At 45.5% G+C, this 17,391-nt stretch overlaps 1 protein-coding gene and 1 non-coding gene across 2 annotated transcripts; one reads left to right on the top strand and one right to left on the bottom strand.

Moving 5' to 3' along the window:
* Positions 1–808: 808 nt before the first annotated feature.
* Positions 809–16,983, bottom strand: LOC137310789 (zinc finger protein 664-like). The gene is made up of 2 exons (XM_067978405.1): positions 16,736–16,983; positions 809–6,470 (listed from the first exon to the last, which is right to left on the bottom strand). The coding sequence occupies exon 2, from the start codon at positions 6,118–6,120 to the stop codon at positions 5,659–5,661; it is 462 nt and encodes a 153-aa protein (XP_067834506.1). The 5' UTR covers positions 6,121–6,470; positions 16,736–16,983; the 3' UTR covers positions 809–5,658.
* On the top strand, positions 1,643–1,736 carry trnay-gua (transfer RNA tyrosine (anticodon GUA)). The gene is made up of 2 exons: positions 1,643–1,679; positions 1,701–1,736. It is a non-coding gene; the product is annotated as a tRNA-Tyr (tRNA).
* Positions 16,984–17,391: the final 408 nt, after the last annotated feature.

Here is a 17,391-nt window from a genome sequence, read left to right on the forward strand (position 1 = left end):
TGAATCCCTTTATTATTTTAAACACCTCGATGAGGTCACATCTCAATGTTCTAAACTTATGGGAATAAAAACCAAGTTTATGCCACCTCTCCTCATAATTTAACCCTTTTAACCCCGGCATCATTCTGGTGAATCTGCACTGGACCTTTTCTAAGGCCGATTTATCTCTCCCTCGGTTCGGTGCCCAGTTCTCCAGGTGGGGTCTGACCAAGGTTCATTACAACTGAAGCATCACTTCTGTATTCCAACCCCACTCGAGATAAAGGTCAACATTCAATTAGACTTGTTGATTATTGTCAAGATTTGTAAGGTATTTGCAAAGGATTCGAGGGGATCTCAGAGTTGGGATTTTTCTTTATTCTGTCCACTCAAGGAGTTTGATAACAGACTTACTCCTTTGAATTTAGTGCTGGATTATTGGGCCGTGATGTGTTTACTTGTTTGTATTTTGTTAAATACATTTGCTGAGTGTATTTAAATTTAAGACGAGATTCCCAGGCCTGATGCTCTATTCACACATCGAAGGTGAGAGAGATGCTGTGGGACACACGATAAGTCCAGTAGCTGAAAGTGATTCACAGACTGGGTTTTGTGTTTAGTGATCCCGGGTACATTACTGATACCTTCCCTGGATCCCAAGGCTGGGAGAGGCACTCGGGAAGGACCGGGGAGCTGGGACTTGGCCATGAGAGTAATTGAAGGTATGAGAACTGAAATAATCTCCAGTGAGAAAGGAGAAAAGGCAAAATAATCGGTAATGAGGACATCAATTAGTCTCTTATCTTGAATTCATCAAGTAATTGACCCATTCTATTTGAAACAAAGTTGATTTATTTGACATCGATTGAATTTCAGCCCAGTTATTGCGGTTATTAACATCAGCAGAAACAAATCCCAACTTCCAGAATGATGTTCTGCTGCTGAAACCCTCATCCGTGCCTTTGTTTACCTCCAGACTCGACTATTCCAATGCTCTCCAGGCCCGGCCTTCCACTTTACACCCTCCGTAAACTTGAACCCACAATCTCCAGATCAATGATCAGTCCCATTATTCATTGTGTCACTGGCCCAGGCTGTGGAGAACACGGAGCAGCTCCCACTCCCACAGCACTGCGGTATGAGCAGGTACCGAGTCAGCCTCAGTCATGAGCACTGGAATCCACGAGTCCGGGTGTGTCAAAGGTGCACGGTGAACAATCACCAAAGTGAAACATTTTTCCGCTTCCCTTCGATACCTCAGCTGGTCGAGCGACAAGACTGTCGTGGAAAATAAGACAAAGTCATCCTTCCGTCATTTGTTCAATTCCTGCTCGAAGGAGAACGTGTGATTTTGCAATAAGCAGCAATTAGTTCAAGGTCGCTCTCTTAACTTTACAGGCACCTCACAGATTAACATGTTGCCATGAAGGCACAGGACGCCTCTTTTCCTTTCTCAAACCTGAAAACTTTCTGTGTCTGCCCAAACAAGGCTGCTCTGCCTCTGCTCACCAGCAGGGAGCGCTTTTGAGCAGCAATACTTCAAAACACTCAGCTCTCGCTTTCAGGCAAAAGAAGTCTTCGATCAGCACCGGACTCCACGAGTCTGAACGTGTCAACAGGCGCACGGTGAACAATCACCAAAGACAGCACTGTTTATCACTTCCCTTCGATAGCTCAGCTGGGAGAGCGGAGGACTGTAGTGAATAAAACAAAATAAAGTCATCCTTAGGTCGCTGGTTCAATTCCGGCTCGAAGGAGTGAGTGTGATTTTGGAATAAGCAGCAATTACCTCAAGGTCACTCTCTGAACTTCACAGGCAGCTCACAGATTAACATGTTGTCACTCAGGCACAGGACGCCTCTTCTCCTTTCCAAAACCAAAAGACTTTCTGTGTCTGCCTGAACACGGCTGTTTCACTCGAGCATTTCCCTCTGCTCACCAGCAGGGAGTGCCTTTGAGCAGCAACACTTCAAATCGCCCTCAATTTCAGGCAAAATGGTCTTCGATCAGTCAGTCAGTCAGGGCTCTCGCTGCTCCTCGAGCTCGGGCGGCTGTTGCTTTCCGGTGACCTCGTCTTCCTTCCGAAGGCTCGGGCTCTTCTCAGCATCACTCATGATTACTGTGGCTTCCCGTTCTGCTGTTCCTCACTTGCTGATGCTCGATACCGCCGATTGGAGCAAAGTATTTAATATATTCAGGGAGCGGCAACCCAAGGCAAGATTTCTCTGCTGGTCTTGGAGCAGCTTGAAGGCGAGTGTGAGGCAGGAACTGTGAGGGGCGATTTACAAACAGCAAACGAGGAATTAGCTCAACTGGTGGAGCGCTCACTTGGCCTGTGAGAAGTAGCGGGATCGTTGATTATATTCTCCACTCACCGTTTGTCTTGGGGCAATTATACAGAAACAAGAGTGCTGTCAGTGAGTCCATTGCCCATGGACTTCCTAAACTTCACTGTGTGTTTGGGTACAGAGAGATCAAGGGGCAGCAAATCTTTTGATGTGCTGCAGTAAGCAAAAGTTCTTGATTTTGCTATGCAGCAAAGATGGAAAGATGAGGTGAGAGATGGAAAAAAAGCTTCGTAATCCTTGATGCCTTCGCTGAAGATTGAATTCAAGCCCTTTAGATTATGACACTGATGCACTGCTTGCTGCACTGAGAAGGCACTTACCAGGTATGGAGCCAGGCAGCACCACCAAGTAGGACAGCTTGCAAGGTATTGAATGCCATAAAATTTTGCATTAAAAAATCCAAGCCAGGTCGGAATCGAACCTAATGCGTTATCCATTGCACCACTGGCCCAGATTATAACGAATTAGTAGCAGTGGGAGGCAGTGGGCATGGCGGAGGTACGAAATAAATACATTGCATCTGTCTTTCCCAAGGAAGAAGACGCTGCCAGAGTGTCAGTAAAGGAAGATGTTGTAGAGATACTGGATTGGCTAAAAATTCACAAAGAGGAGGTACTGGAAAGGCTAGCTGTACTTAAAGTAGATCCGTCATCTGGTCCGGATGGGATGCATCCTCGGTTGCTGAGGGAAGTAACGGTGGAAATTGCAGAGGTACTGGCAAAAAACCTCCAAACATCCTTAGATATGGGGTTGATGCCAGAGGACTGGAGAATTACAAATGTTACACCCCTGTTCAAGAAAGGGTGAAAGAAAAAATCCAGCAACTACTGACCAGTCAGTTTAACCTCGGTAGTGGAGAAAGTTCTAGCAACGATAATCCGGGATAGAATTAGCAGTCAATTGGACAAGGATTAGGGAAAGCCAGCACGGATTTGTTAAAGGCAAATCGTGTTTAATTAAATTGATACAGTTTTTTGATGAGGTAACAGAGAGTAGATGAGGGCAATGCAGTTAATGTGGTGTGTATGGACTTCGAAAAGGCGTCAGATAAAGTGCCGCATAATGGGTTTGTCATCAAGATTGAAGCCCATGGAATAAAAGGAGCAGTAGCAGCATGGATACAGAATTGGCTAAATAACAGGAAACAGAGTGTAGTGGTGAACGGTTGTTTTTCGGAATGGAGGGAGGTGTACAGTGGTGTTCCCCAGGGGTCGGTGCTGGGACCACTGCTTTCCTTGATATACATTAATGACTTGGACTTGGGGATACAGGGCACAATTTCCAAATTCTTGCTACCAAAATGCTCCACTTCACTGTCATCTGCATTAAAATTCATTGGCCAATTATACACCCATTTTGCAAGTTTATTAATGTATTTTGTATTTGGTCGCAATCTTCATCAATATTATCCAAACTCCACCCCACCCCGCCAATCTGGTGTCATCTGTAAATTTTGAAATTGTACTTCCGATTCCCGAGTCCAATTCGTTGATGTGAATTGTGAACAGTGGTCCCAGAACCAATCCTTGTGGAGCCCCACTTTCCACCTTATACAGTGTGAGTCGCTACAATTAACCCCACTCTCTGTTTTAGAGCAGTAGTCAAGAGAAACTTCTTTACATAGGGAGTAGGCAGTCTGTGGAATTCACTTCCACGGTTAGTGTTTGGGGCACACAGTTCTGTAATGACAAGTGGTCCTCATGTTTTTATCCAAGACAGGCCTCAGCCCAGTCATTTACTCCAAATGTTGGTGCAATAGTTCAAGCTCAGAGGTGCCAGGTATCGGGAGCAGCAGTAGCTGTAAATAAAATCTAAATGTAAGTAAATACCAATACAGTTCATCTTCATCTATTTCTAGTTTAATAACTTTTGCTGAATGTGGCCCAGGCCAAGTGCCAGGATATCGGGTCAGGTTCACCATCGGAAATGAGTTTGACATCCCTGAGATAGACAATGTGAACCGGATTACCCTCATCCACTAACCCAGCAACTTCTTCAAAAAACTCAAGCAAGTTTGTCAGACACCATTTTCTTTCCCAGAAGCCGTGTTGAGTATCTCTAATGGCTCCCTCTCTTTCCCCGTGATCATAAACAGCATCTCTTAGGATCCCTTCAAGCATCTTCCCTCTGATCGAGGTCACACTGATGGGCCTGTCATTCCCCGGCTCTGATTTGTCCCCTTTAATGAAAATGGGAACTACATGAGCTCCCTTCCAATCTCAGGGGACAATCCCTGACTCTATTGAGCTGTTGAAGATACAGGCAAGGGGCTCACAGAGCACCCGTCCCATCTCTTTAAACACCCGGGGGTGGATATCATCTGGACCTGGAGCACAATGCATTTTGAGAGTTCATATTTTATCCAAAGTGACATCCCATTCTATTTTAATATTTATGATGTTATTGTTGACAGCACATCCCACAGCTGGAATCTGAGCCTCATCCACAGACTGATGAGAAATAGTCATTCAACAGCTCTGCCATAGCCCAGGAATCTGTCCTGAACTGTCTTTCAGTGGCCCTAAAGCATCTTTAATGGTCTTCTGACTCCTGACGTAGCTGGAAAGACATTTGCTATTATTCTCAGAATTGGGCACCATCTTCTTTTCCAAAGATCTCTGAGCTTCTCTAATGGCTGCTTTTGTCTCCCTCGATTGTGGGTGATATTTGACCCAATTCTCCTGTAAACTGAATTCATCCTGATCCGATCTGGGTTAAATGTAAGACAGTTCGGGGAGTCAGGAATCATTCACCGCTAGACCCACACTGAGAGGTAAAACCCCAGACGGTTCCTTAGTAAGGATTCCTCTGGTACCGCAGAATATTAAACTCCAGCCCAGTTATAGGGCTTATTAACATCAGCAGAAACAAACCCCAACTGTCAGAATGAACATGGTTCAGTCCTGGATGGGATTAACAGCAGAATCCAACCCCTGCAGTCATCTGTGAACTCGCTGGAGTCTCAGCACGTGTGATGACTGAGTGAATCCCTTCCCACACACAGAGCAGGTGAACAGTCTCTCAACCAATGGGCATGCGTTGATGTGTCAGCAGTTCATTTCTGCTTTTAAAGCTCTTCTCACAGTCACTGAGTTAAAAGGTCACTCAATAGTGTCAACAAGTGGATGTTTCAGAAGGTGGGATGAATTCGTGAATCCCTTCCCACACACGGAGCAGGTGAACAGTCTCTCCCCAGTGTGAGTGCGTCGATGTCTCAGCGGATCATTTCTGATTTTAAATCTTTTCTCACAGTCAGAACATTGAAAGGTCTCTCTTCAGTGTGAACTCGCTGGTGTGACAGAAGGAGGGATGACCGAGTGAATCTCTTCTTTCACACAGAGCAGGAGAACGGCCTCTCCCCAGTGTGAACTCGCTGGTGAGTGCGTTGGTGTTTCAGCAGATTAAATTTGCTTTTAAACCTCTTCTCACAGTCAGAACATTTAAAAGGTCTCTCCCCAGTGTGAACTCGCTGGTGTGACAGCAGGTTGGATGACTGAGCGAATCCTTTCCCACACACGGAGCAGGTGAACGGCCTCTCCCCAGTGTGGGTGCGTTGGTGTCTCAGCAGTTCAATTTTGCTTTTAAATCTCTTCTCACAGTCAGAACATTTGAAAGGTCTCTCCCCAGTGTGAACTCGCTGGTGTTTCAGCAGGTCGGATGACTGAGTGAATCCCTTCCCACACAAGGAGCAGGTGAACGGCCTCTCCCCAGTGTGACTGCGTCGATGAGTTTCCAGCTCTGAAGGGTAATTGAATCCCTTCCCACAGTCCCCACATTTCCACGGTTTCTCCATGGTCTGGGTGTCCTTGTGTCTCTCCAGGTTGGACGATCAGTTGAAGCCTCGTCCAAGCACAGAACCCGTGTACGGTTTCTCCCCGCTGTGAATGGTGCGATGTTTTTTCTGGCTGTGCAACTGGTTAAAGCTCTTTCCACAATCAGTGCACTGGAACACTCTCACTCGTGTGTGTGTCTCGGTGCTTTTCCACTCACACTGATGTTTGAAATCTTCTCCCACGGATAGAACAGACAAACATTTCTCCTTCAACATTCAAAGGCCGATGATATTCAGGTCCTGATGAATCGAGTGACTCTGTCAGATCTTGACGTGATCTTTGGTTTGAGTTTCCTTCTGTAAATCCTCCCCTGTAAAAGGAGTTTGTAAAAGTTATCACTGTAATTGCAGGATAGAAATTCAGATCAGATAACTCTACTTTCTATGGAACATTATTTCCTCTCTCATTCCTCAAAGCTGTAAATCCCCGTCCCACACACTCTCCCTCCTCCCTGTGCTGAAATCCAAACCCATCGCATCATCTTTCAGTGGCCCAAAACCATGAGTGAAAGGGTGAGAGAGTGAGTGAGTGTGAGAGCAGCAGTGGGCTCGGTGTGGAGAATGAAGTGGGGCAGGTGGAGCATGTTTCAGTGGGGCAGCAGTGATCATAATCTCATTCGGTTTAGAACAGTTATGGAAAAGGACAGGGGACAGTCAAATGTGAAAATACTTAACTGGAGGAGGGCAAATTCCAGTGAGTTAAAAAGGGATCTTGTCCAGGTGGATTGGAATCAAAAATTGGCAGGCAGAACAGTAATTGAACAGTGGGAGGCCTTCAAGGAGGAGTTGGTTTGGGTACAGAGTAGACAAATTCCCACGAGGAGGAAAGGAACAGCATCCAAAGCTAGAGCTCCCTGGATGACTGAAGATATAGAGATCACCATTTCTCCTTCATTTACAGACGCTCCCTGACCGATCACCATTTCTCCATCATTTACAGACGCTCCCTGACCGATCACCATTTCCCCTTCATTTGCAGACGCTCCCTGACCGATCTCCATTTCTACTTCATTTACAGACGCTCCCTGACCGATCCCCATTTCTCCTTCATTTACAGACGCTCCCTGACCGATCCCCATTTCTCCTTCATTTACAGACGCTCCCTGACCGATCCCCATTTCCCCTTCATTTGCAGACGCTCCCTGACCGATCTCCATTTCTCCTTCATTTACAGACGCTCCCTGACCGATCAACATTTCTCCTTCATTTACAGACGCTCCCTGACCGATCCCCATTTCCCCTTCATTTACAGACGCTCCCTGACCGATCACCAGTTCTCCTTCATTTACAGACGCTCCCTGACCGATCACCAGTTCTCCTTCATTTACAGACGCTCCCTGACCGATCTCCATTTCTCCTTCATTTACAGACGCTCCCTGACCGATCCCCATTTCCCCTTCATTTACAGACGCTCCCTGACCGATCCCCATTTCCCCTTCATTTACAGACGCTCCCTGACCGATCCCCATTTCCCCTTCATTTACAGACACTCCCTGACCGATCAACATTTCTCCTTCATTTACAGACGCTCCCTGACCGATCCCCATTTCCCCTTCATTTACAGACGCTCCCTGACCGATCACCATTTCTCCTTCATTTATAGACGCTCCCTGACCGATCACCATTTCTCCTTCATTTATAGACGCTCCCTGACCGATCACCATTTCTCCTTCATTTCCAGACGCTCCCTGACCGATCACCATTTCTCCTTCATTTACAGACGCTCCCTGACCGATCACCATTTCTCCTTCATTTACAGACGCTCCCTGACCGATCCCCATTTCCCCTTCATTTCCCGGCGGGTAGTGAGGGGGGGATAATGTTCACTGTTTTATATTCGGGTCTGGGGCCGCACTCGGGGTTTGTAAAGCCTGAGCCTGGGCCTGAGCCCGGACCCGGGCCCCGGGGTTTATTGAGCCTCTTGCTCCGATCCTCTGACCTGCACCGAACGCGCTCCTCCCGCAGCCTCGACTGGCCGCGCATGCTCAGGACACACTGCCCGATAATGAGTCACTACTGCGCCTGCGCACTGGGCTCCACTGATTCAGATAGGGCACAATCTGAACCGCGCTGCATGCTGGGTGATGCAGCCGCCATTGATGATCTTAATATCAGGCCGGAAAACAAAAACATTGGAAGCAGACAATTCAAGTGTTTAATTTATTTTCTAAATAATTCAATCATTCAATTCATTTCATAAATAATTGAATAGTTCAATTCATTAAATAATCAATTCTTTAATTTATTACATAAAAAATTAGTGTTTAATTTATCATAGAAATAATTCAATAGTTTAATTCATTATATAAATATTCCTTCGTTTAATTTATTATATAAAGAACTCAATATTTAGGTGAATTATTTATATAATAAATTAAACACGAGACTTCTTTATGTAATAAAGTCAACAATTGATTATTTATATAATAAATGAAACACTTGATTATTTATATAATAAATGAAACACTTGATTATTTATATAATAAATGAAACACTTGATTATTTATATAATGAATGAAACACTTGATTATTTATATAATGAATAACGTTTTGAAATTCTTCATTCAATAAATTAAATAATGGATTATTAATATGATTAAATAAACACTTGAATCTTTGTATGATAAGTTAAACCTGTGAATTAATTATACAATTTAAACACTTGACCTCTTTATATAATAATTTTAACACTTGGATTATTTATATAATAAACTAAACAATATAATTGGTTATTTATATAATAAATTTAACACTTGTGTGATTTATGTAATAAATTAAGCTGTTGAATTATTTATATAATAAATTAAACACAAATTATTTGTATAATGAATTAAACCATTGTTTCTTCATAGAATAAATTTAACACTTGAATTATTTATATAATAAATTAAACAATTGATTTTTTTATATAATAAATTAGACATGCATTATTATATAATAAATTAAACTATTGAATGATTTGGATATTTAATTTATTATGAAAATAATTCAATAGTTTAATTTAACAACTGACGTAGTTATGTAAGAAATTAAACAAATGATTATTTATATAATGAATTAAACTATTGAATTATTTATATAATAAATGAAACAGTTGAATTATTTAGATAATAAATTAAACAAATGAAGTATTTACGTAATAAATTATACACTTGAATGCTTCATATAATAAATTAAACACTTGTTTATTTGTATAATAAATTCACAAATTGAATTATTTATACAATAAATTAAACGGAGCTATTTATATAGTAAATTATACACTTCAATTATATAATTAAACTACTGAATTATTTATCAAATATATCAATTTAATTATTCATATAATAAATTAAACAATTCAATAATTTACATAAAAATTAAACGCTTGAATTATTTATAAAATATTAAACAATTGAACTATTTACATAATAAATTTAGCTGTTGAATTTTTTATACAATAAATTAAACTCGGTTATTTACATAATAAATTAATCAATCGAATAATTTAAACTATTGAATTCACTTTATAATAAATGAAACATTTGAAGTATTCATATAATAAATTAAACACTTGAAAACAATTTGATTATTGATATAATAAAATAAGCATTTATTTAATGAATTAAAATATTGAGTTATTTATTTTACATTTTAAACTTTTCAATTATTTATATAATAAATGAAGCCAGCTTGGACAAAATGGAGGCAAGCGCAGAGTCCGTATTGGACAAAATGGCGGCCGGCGCGGCCACCATCTTGGAAAAAATGGCAGCAAGCACGGCCGCCATCTTGGAAAACATGGCGGCAGGCGCGGCCGACATCTTGGATAAAATGGCGGCAAGCACGGCCACCATCTTGGAAAAAGTGGCCGCCGCCGTCATCTTATCAGATGGCGGCAAGAGGCCGACAGAGTGTCGCCAGTGATCCCGCAGTGACCCCAGAATGTCCCAGTGATCCCGCAGTGACCCCAGAATGTCCCAGTGACCCCAGAGTGATGCCGGGATCCCAGCGTGCACCCAGTCAGCCCAGAGTGAGGCCAGGGTGCAGCCGGGGATCCCAGAGCGATGCCAGAGCGGCGGCCTTTGCGTTTGGGCCGCCACAACAACCACCACAACTGTACTGTACGTGTACAGCACAGAGTGGGTAAAAGGGAACGATTCACTCCTGTCTGGTACTGTACGGCCCGTGTGTGTCTCAGTGTCAGCTCCTGTACATGTACAGTACACAGTGGGTAAAAGGGAACGATTCACTCCTGTCTGGTACTGTACGGCCCGTGTGTGTCTCAGTGTCAGCTCCTGTACATGTACAGTACACAGTGGGTAAAAGGGAACGATTCACTCCTGTCTGGTACTGTACGGCCTGTGTGTGTCTCAGTGTCAGCTCCTGTACATGTACAGTACACAGTGGGTAAAAGGGAACGATTCACTCCTGTCTGGTACTGTACGGCCCGTGTGTGTCTCAGTGTCAGCTCCTGTACATGTACAGCACACGGTGGGTAAAAGGGAAGGATTCACTCCTGTCTGGTACTGTACGGCCCGTGTGTGTCTCAGTGTGAGCTCCTGTTCATGTACAGCACACAGTGGGTAAAAGGGAACGATTCACTGAGAGATTGCAATGTTGAGTGTAACGGTTATTTGAGGGGTTCAGTCCCTAAACGGGCTGTGTTTTGACAGACACTTTTTCCAGTAAGGAGTTGAGTTTAGTTTAGGGAGGTGGGTACAATCCGTGTCTGGGACTCACTGGCCCTGTGAAATATTGAATTTTGCTCACAATATGGTGTGTTTGGATCAATGGGGGACAAGGTTTAACTGCACTGGGCTGGATTGTTTTATAAATCTCTCATTGACTGGGTCTTTCCGACCAGGATGGGAGCTGCTTCTCTCTCTCTCTCTGTAAACACCCTGAGGCAGTGAAACACTCTCTGACAAACTGTTCACAGGAACCAACCCATCAGACATGGGGAATAGACAAATACCTGGGACTGGAAATGAGCCTCCCACCAACAGAGCAGAGAGAAGGAGGAAATCATCACACCTTCAAGATCTGGATCGGTTTTGTCATTGGAGCAGGTTCTGGTTAATTTTACTGCTTTAAAGTTATGTTATGGGACCAGTGAGACTGAGACACACACACACACACACACACAGACTGTACAGTCAGGAGACACGTGGTCCTTGCACAGACATTGGGTTTGAATTGAGCTGAGCTGTGCCACAAATGAATATGGGATTAAAATCTCAAATTCCAATCAGTTTGCTCCCGAGCTTCCCCATGTGTCTGTGTGGTTCCATTACAATACAATTTCACATGGGGGCCCAAAATGGCTTCGGAATTAACACGATTTCTTTCTGAGTTGTCAGTGACCTTTTCAAAAATTAAACTTCAAACTAAGAAAACATTTGGAGGCTGTTTTCACATTTGGGCCCTCTGGGTGCTGCAGGACGCTCCCTGAAAGAGCTTTTAATTTCAATTAAGACCCGAGATATGTCACATTGTCAGCCTCTGAATAATAGTTTGATCCACTTTGTGTTATTTCTGAAAAGTTGCACTTGTAATGAACGAAGGGAGGAATTTGGGCTCGAACAGATGGTGATATTCTGGCATGACGGAGCTGGGCAGAGATGAGCGATTGGGTCCACAGCATTCCTGCCCTCCCCACCATCTAATTTAACTTATATTTTTGTATTGCTTGAAACAGCATGTAAGGGGTTAACTCCTGATACCATATAAAGTTTGTTACTGTGTGTCTCAGTGTCAGCTCCTGTACATGTACAGCACATGGTGGGTTAAAGGGAATGATTCACTCCTGTCTGGTACTGTACGGCCCGTGTGTGTCTCAGTGTCAGCTCCTGTACATGTACAGTACATGGTGGGTTAAAGGGAACGATTCACTCCTGTCTGGTACTGTACGGCCCGTGTGTGTCTCAGTGTCAAAGGTGTGAGAGGCCGAGACAGAGAGAGGGTGACAGAGATAGAGAGAGAGAGAGAGAGTAACAGCGAGAGAGAGAGAGAGAGAGAGAGACAGAGACAGAGATTGCGAAAAACACAGCGGGAGAGTGGGAGATAGGCAGAGAGACAGCGAGGGGGACAGATAGGTCGTGAGAAAAACAGAGAGAGAGAGAAAGAGAGCGAGGGGGAGAGAGAGAGAGAGAAAAAAAGTCAGAGAGAGAGGGGAAGAGAGGCCGAGAGAGAGAAAGGGGGTTAGAGAGAGAGAGGGGGATAGAGAGTGGAGGAGAGAGAGAGAGAGAGAATGATGGAGAGAGAGATAGAAAGAGAGCGAGAGATAGACAGAGAAAAAGGCAAAGACAGGGCGAGAGAGGCAGAGAGAGAGAGACAGAGAGAGGGGTAAAGAGGCAGAGGGAGAGAGAGGGACAGAGAGAGAAGGGGAGAGAGGCAGAGAGAGAGGCAGAGACAGAAAAAGACAGAGAGAGTGGGGGGAGAGAGAGAGAATAACAGAGGGAGGCAGAGAGATAGAGAGAGAGAAAGAGAGAGAGAGAAAATGACAGAGAGGGGAGAGAGGCAGAGAAAGACAGAGGAACAGAGAGCGAGAGAAAAAGACAGAGCGAGGGGGAGAGAGAGTGTGAGGGGGGTCTCCTGCCAGAAAGTGGGACGTGAGTCAGTGAGGGTCCTGCAGGGTGTTTGGGTGATGTGCCTGTCATGGTTGACTAGCTGCCAGTGTGTGTGACCTGTGAGTTGTGGGTGTGCGGCTTGCAACAGTGGTAATGTGTGAGGGTGAGAGGAAGCATCTGATTGAAAGAGTTTATTGGTCGATGGGAGATGGGGGCCCTCCCTTGCTGGTGAGAAGCCATTAAACAGCCCAGAGAGGCCTGGCTGCTCGCAGGAATCGGGTAAATCACCAGGCAGGACCAATCCACTCTCTGCCTCTCTCTCGCCCTGTCTCCATCTTTTTCTCTCTCTCTCTCTGCCTCTCACCCCCTCTCTCTCTGTCCCTCTCTCTCTGTTGTCTTTCCGAATTTCTCTTGTTAGGAAAGTACTCAGGTACGGTACGGCCCGTGTGTGTCTCAGTGTCAGCTCCTGCACATGTACAGTACACAGTGGGTAAAAGGGAACGATTCACTCCTGTCTGGTATTGTACGGCCCGTGTGTGTCTCAGTGCCAGAGGGTGTGAGAGGCCAAGAGAGAGGGGGAGAGAGAGAGAAATGGACAGAGAGAGAGAGGGGGAGAGAGAGAGAGAGAGAGAGAAGGACAGAGAGAGAGAAAAAGACAGAGGGAGAGGGGGAGATAGGCAGCGAGAAAGCGAGGGGGACAGATAGATAGAGAGTAAAACAGAGAGAGAGAGGGGGAAGAGAGAGAGAGAGAGAAAAGGTCAGAGAGAGGAGGAGAGGCTGAGAGAGGGAGGGACAGAGAGAGTGGAGGAGAGAGGCAGAGAGAGAGAGAGAATGATGGAGAGAGGGATAGAGAGAGAAAAAGACAGAGAGAGAGGGATAGAGAGAGAGAAAAGGACGGAGAGACGGGGGAGAGAGGCAGAGAGAGAGACACACACAGAGTAAGAGAGAAACAGAGAGAGAGGGGGAAAGAGGCAGAGGCAGAGAGAGGGACAGAGAGACAGAGAAAAAGACAGAGAGAGACACAGAGGAAGAGGGGGAGAGAGGCAGAGAGAGAGAGAGCGAAAACGACAGAGGATGGGGGAGAGACAGAGAATAAGACAGAGAGAGAGGCAGAGAGAGATAGAGAGAGAGAGAGAGAGAGAGAAAAAGGCAGAGAGAGGAAGAGAGGCAGCGAAAGAGAGGGGAAAAGAGAGAGAGACAGAGTGAGAGCAGGAGAGAGGCAGAGAGAGGGGGGGTGAGAGAGAGGGGGAGAGACAGAGAGAGAGAGAAAAAGACAGAGTGGGAGGGGTGAGAGAGAAAGAGAGGGGTGAGAGGGACAGAGAGAGAGAAAAAGACAGAGAGAGAGACAGAGAGAGAGGGGCAAAGAGGCAGAGGGAGAGAGAGGGACAGAGAGACAGAGAAAAAGATAGAGAGAGAGAGAGAGAGAGAGAAAAAGACAGAGAAGGGAGAGAGGCAGCAAGAGAGAGAGAGAGAGAGACAGGGGGAGAGAGATAGGGACAGAGAGAGGAAGAGCGGCAGCGAGGGGGGGGGAGAGAGAGAGAGGGGGACAGGTGGAGAGAAAAAGAAAGAGAGAGATGGGGACAGAGAGAGAGGGATGGATAGAGGGGGGAACAGAGAGAGAGAGAGGGACTCCCTGCAAGAAAACGGGACGTGTGTCGGTGAGGGACCTGGTGGTTGTTTGGGTGATGTGCCTGTCATGGTTGAATAGCTGCCAGTGTGTGTGACCTGTGGGTTGTGGGTGTGCGGCTTGCAACAGTGGTAATGTGTGAGGGTGAGAGGAAGCATCTGATTGAAAGAGTTTATTGCGAGGTGGGAGATGGGGCCCTCCCTTGCTGGTGAGAAGCCATTAAACAGCCCAGAGAGGCCTGGCTGCTCGCGGGAATCGGGTAAATCACCAGGCAGGACCAATCCACTCTCTGCCTCTCTACCACACTCTCTGCCCCTCTCTCTCTTTTTCTTTCTCTCTGTCCCCCTCTCTCCTTCTGCCTCTCGCCTCCTCTCTCTCTCACCCTCTCTGTCTTTCTCTCTCTGACTCTCTCCCCGCTCTGCCTTTTTCTCTCTCTCTCTCTGCCTCTCGCCCCCTCTCTCTCTTGTCTTTCTGAATTTCTCTTGATTGAAAAGTACTCAGGTACGGTACGGCCCGTGTGTGTCTCAGTGTCAGCTCCTGTACATGTACAGCACACAGTGGGTAAAAGGGAACGATTCACCGAGAGATTGCAATGTTGACTGTAACGGTTATTTGAGGGGTTCAGTTCCTAAACGGGCTGTGTTTTGACAGACACTTTTTACAGTAAGGAGTTGAGTTTAGGGAGGTGGGTACAATCCGTGTCTGGGACTCACTGGCCCTGTGAAATATTGAATTTTGCTCACAATATGGTGTGTTTGGATTAATGGGGGACAAGGTTTAACTGCACTGGGCTGGATTGTTTATAAATCTCTCATTGACTGGGTCTTTCAGACCAGGATGGGAGCTGCTTATCTCTCTCTCTGTAAATTCTAAACAATTTTACAACACCAAGTTATAGTCCAACAAATTTATTTTAAATTCCACAAGCTTTCGGAGGCTTCCTCCTTCCTCACGTGAACGGTGTAGAAAAAAACTGTAAACACCCTGAGGCACTCTCTGTAAACACCCTGAGGCAGTGAAACACTCTCTGACAAACTGTTCACAGGAACCAACCCATCAGACATGGGGAATAGACAAATACCTGGGACTGGAAATGAGCCTCCCACCAACAGAGCAGAGAGAAGGAGGAAATCATCACACCTTCAAGATCTGGATCGGTTTTAGCCATGATGTGGAGATGCCGGTGATGGACTGGGGTTGACAATTGTAAACAATTTTACAACACCAAGTTATAGTCCAACGATTTTATTTGAAATTTACAAGCTTTTGGAGGCTTCCTCCTTCCTCAGGTAAATGTCAGGAACTCCTCGAAGCCTACGCATTTATAAATCACAGAACAATACATGGTGATTATAGATAATCTTTGCAACTGCCCGTTGCCAAGGCAATCACAGTGTTCAGACAGAGAGGTGTTACCTACAGAGCCCCCGAATATACAGTCAACACAAATAAAAACAGAAAAGAGAGAGGCAGAAACATCCAGAAGGCAGAGAAAGCCAGCATATGACCCGTTATATTAAAAACAGATAGCTTTTGTTCGCTGGTGGGGTTACGTGCAGCGTGACATGAACCCAAGATCCCGGTTGAGGCCGTCCTCATGGGTGCGGATCGGTTTTGTCTTTGGAGCAAGTTCTGGTTAATTTTACTGCTTTAAAGTTATGTTATGAGACCAGTGAGACTGAGACACACACACACACACACACACACACAGACACAGACTGTACAGTCAGGAGACACGTGTCCCTTGCACAGACATTGGGTTTGAATTGAGCTGAGCTGTGCCACAAATGAATATGGGATTAAAATCTCAAATTCCAATCAGTTTGCACCCGAGCTTCCCCATGTGTCTGTGTGATTCCATTACAATACAATTTCACATGGGGGCCCAAAATGGCTTGAGAATTAACACGATTTCTTTCTGAGTTGTCAGTGACCTTTTCAAAAATTAAACTTCAAACTAAGAAAACATTTGGAGGCTGTTTTCACATTTGGGCCCTCTGCGTGCTGCAGGACGCTCCCTGAAAGAGCTTTTAATTTCAATTAAGACCCCAGATATGTCACATTGTCAGCCTCTGAAGAATAGTTTGATCCACTTTGTGTTATTTCTGAAAAGTTGCACTTGCAGTGAACAGATGGTGATATTCAGTTGGACGGTCGGTACTGAGGGAGCGCTGCACTGTCAGACGGTCAGTGTGTGTCTCAGTGTCAGCTCCTGCACAATGTCCCAGTGATCCCCCAGTGTCCCCAGAATGTCCCAGTGAACCCCCAGTGTCCCCAGAATGTCCCAGTGATCCCCCAGTGTCCCCAGAATGTCCCAGTGATCCCCCAGTGTCCCCAGAATGTCCCAGTGATCCCCAGAATGTCCCAGTGACCCCAGAGTAACCCAGACATGACTCACGTGGCCCCCATCGGGTCCAGGCTGCGGTGAAGGTCTGTCAGTCAGTTCCCAGCGGAGAGAACGATTCTTGGCCCAGGATTCCCCCTCATCCTCCTCCTTCTCACAAAATGTCTCTTTCCTGGATCATCTCCTTGCAGCATTTCATCGAAAAGTTTCCTGAGGGGAGAGAGGGAATTGATTACAACACAAAAGCAAGGGATTAAAAAGGCACAGCAAGAGCCCAGAGTTTCCTCTCCTCCCACTCCCCCTCTCTCTCCCTCCCCCCTCCCTCCCACTCCCTCTCCCAGTTACACCGACAATCCCTCAGCCCCAACACTGAAACACAAATCCCGGTTACAAACAAGAGAATCGAAAGAGAGAGAAAAGTTGGGAGAGAGACAGAGAGAGAAATACACTCAGGACAGGCTGGAGGACCCCGGCAGACTGAGAGATTGTCCCCGCCCCTGGGGAGGGTTTGGGACGAGACACACGGCCATCCCCTACCCCCGGGGAGCTCCCTGCTTCAGCCTTTGAGATATTATGTAAGGAATCTTACAACACCAGGTTATAGTCCAACAGTTTTATCTGAAAATCACAAGCTTTCGGAGGCTTTCTCCTTTGTCAGGTGAGTGTGGGATTCCATAGTCAGAGCACAATGCCTGGTGATTACAGATAAT

The sequence above is a fragment of the Heptranchias perlo genome, unplaced genomic scaffold, assembly GCF_035084215.1.
Source record: "Heptranchias perlo isolate sHepPer1 unplaced genomic scaffold, sHepPer1.hap1 HAP1_SCAFFOLD_275, whole genome shotgun sequence".
NCBI classification, from domain to species: Eukaryota; Metazoa; Chordata; class Chondrichthyes; order Hexanchiformes; family Hexanchidae; genus Heptranchias; species Heptranchias perlo.

Excerpts from the sequence above, each read along its gene's own strand:
- LOC137310789 (XM_067978405.1), bottom strand. The coding sequence starts at position 6,120 with ATGGAGAAACCGTGGAAATGTGGGGACTGTGGGAAGGGATTCAATTAC.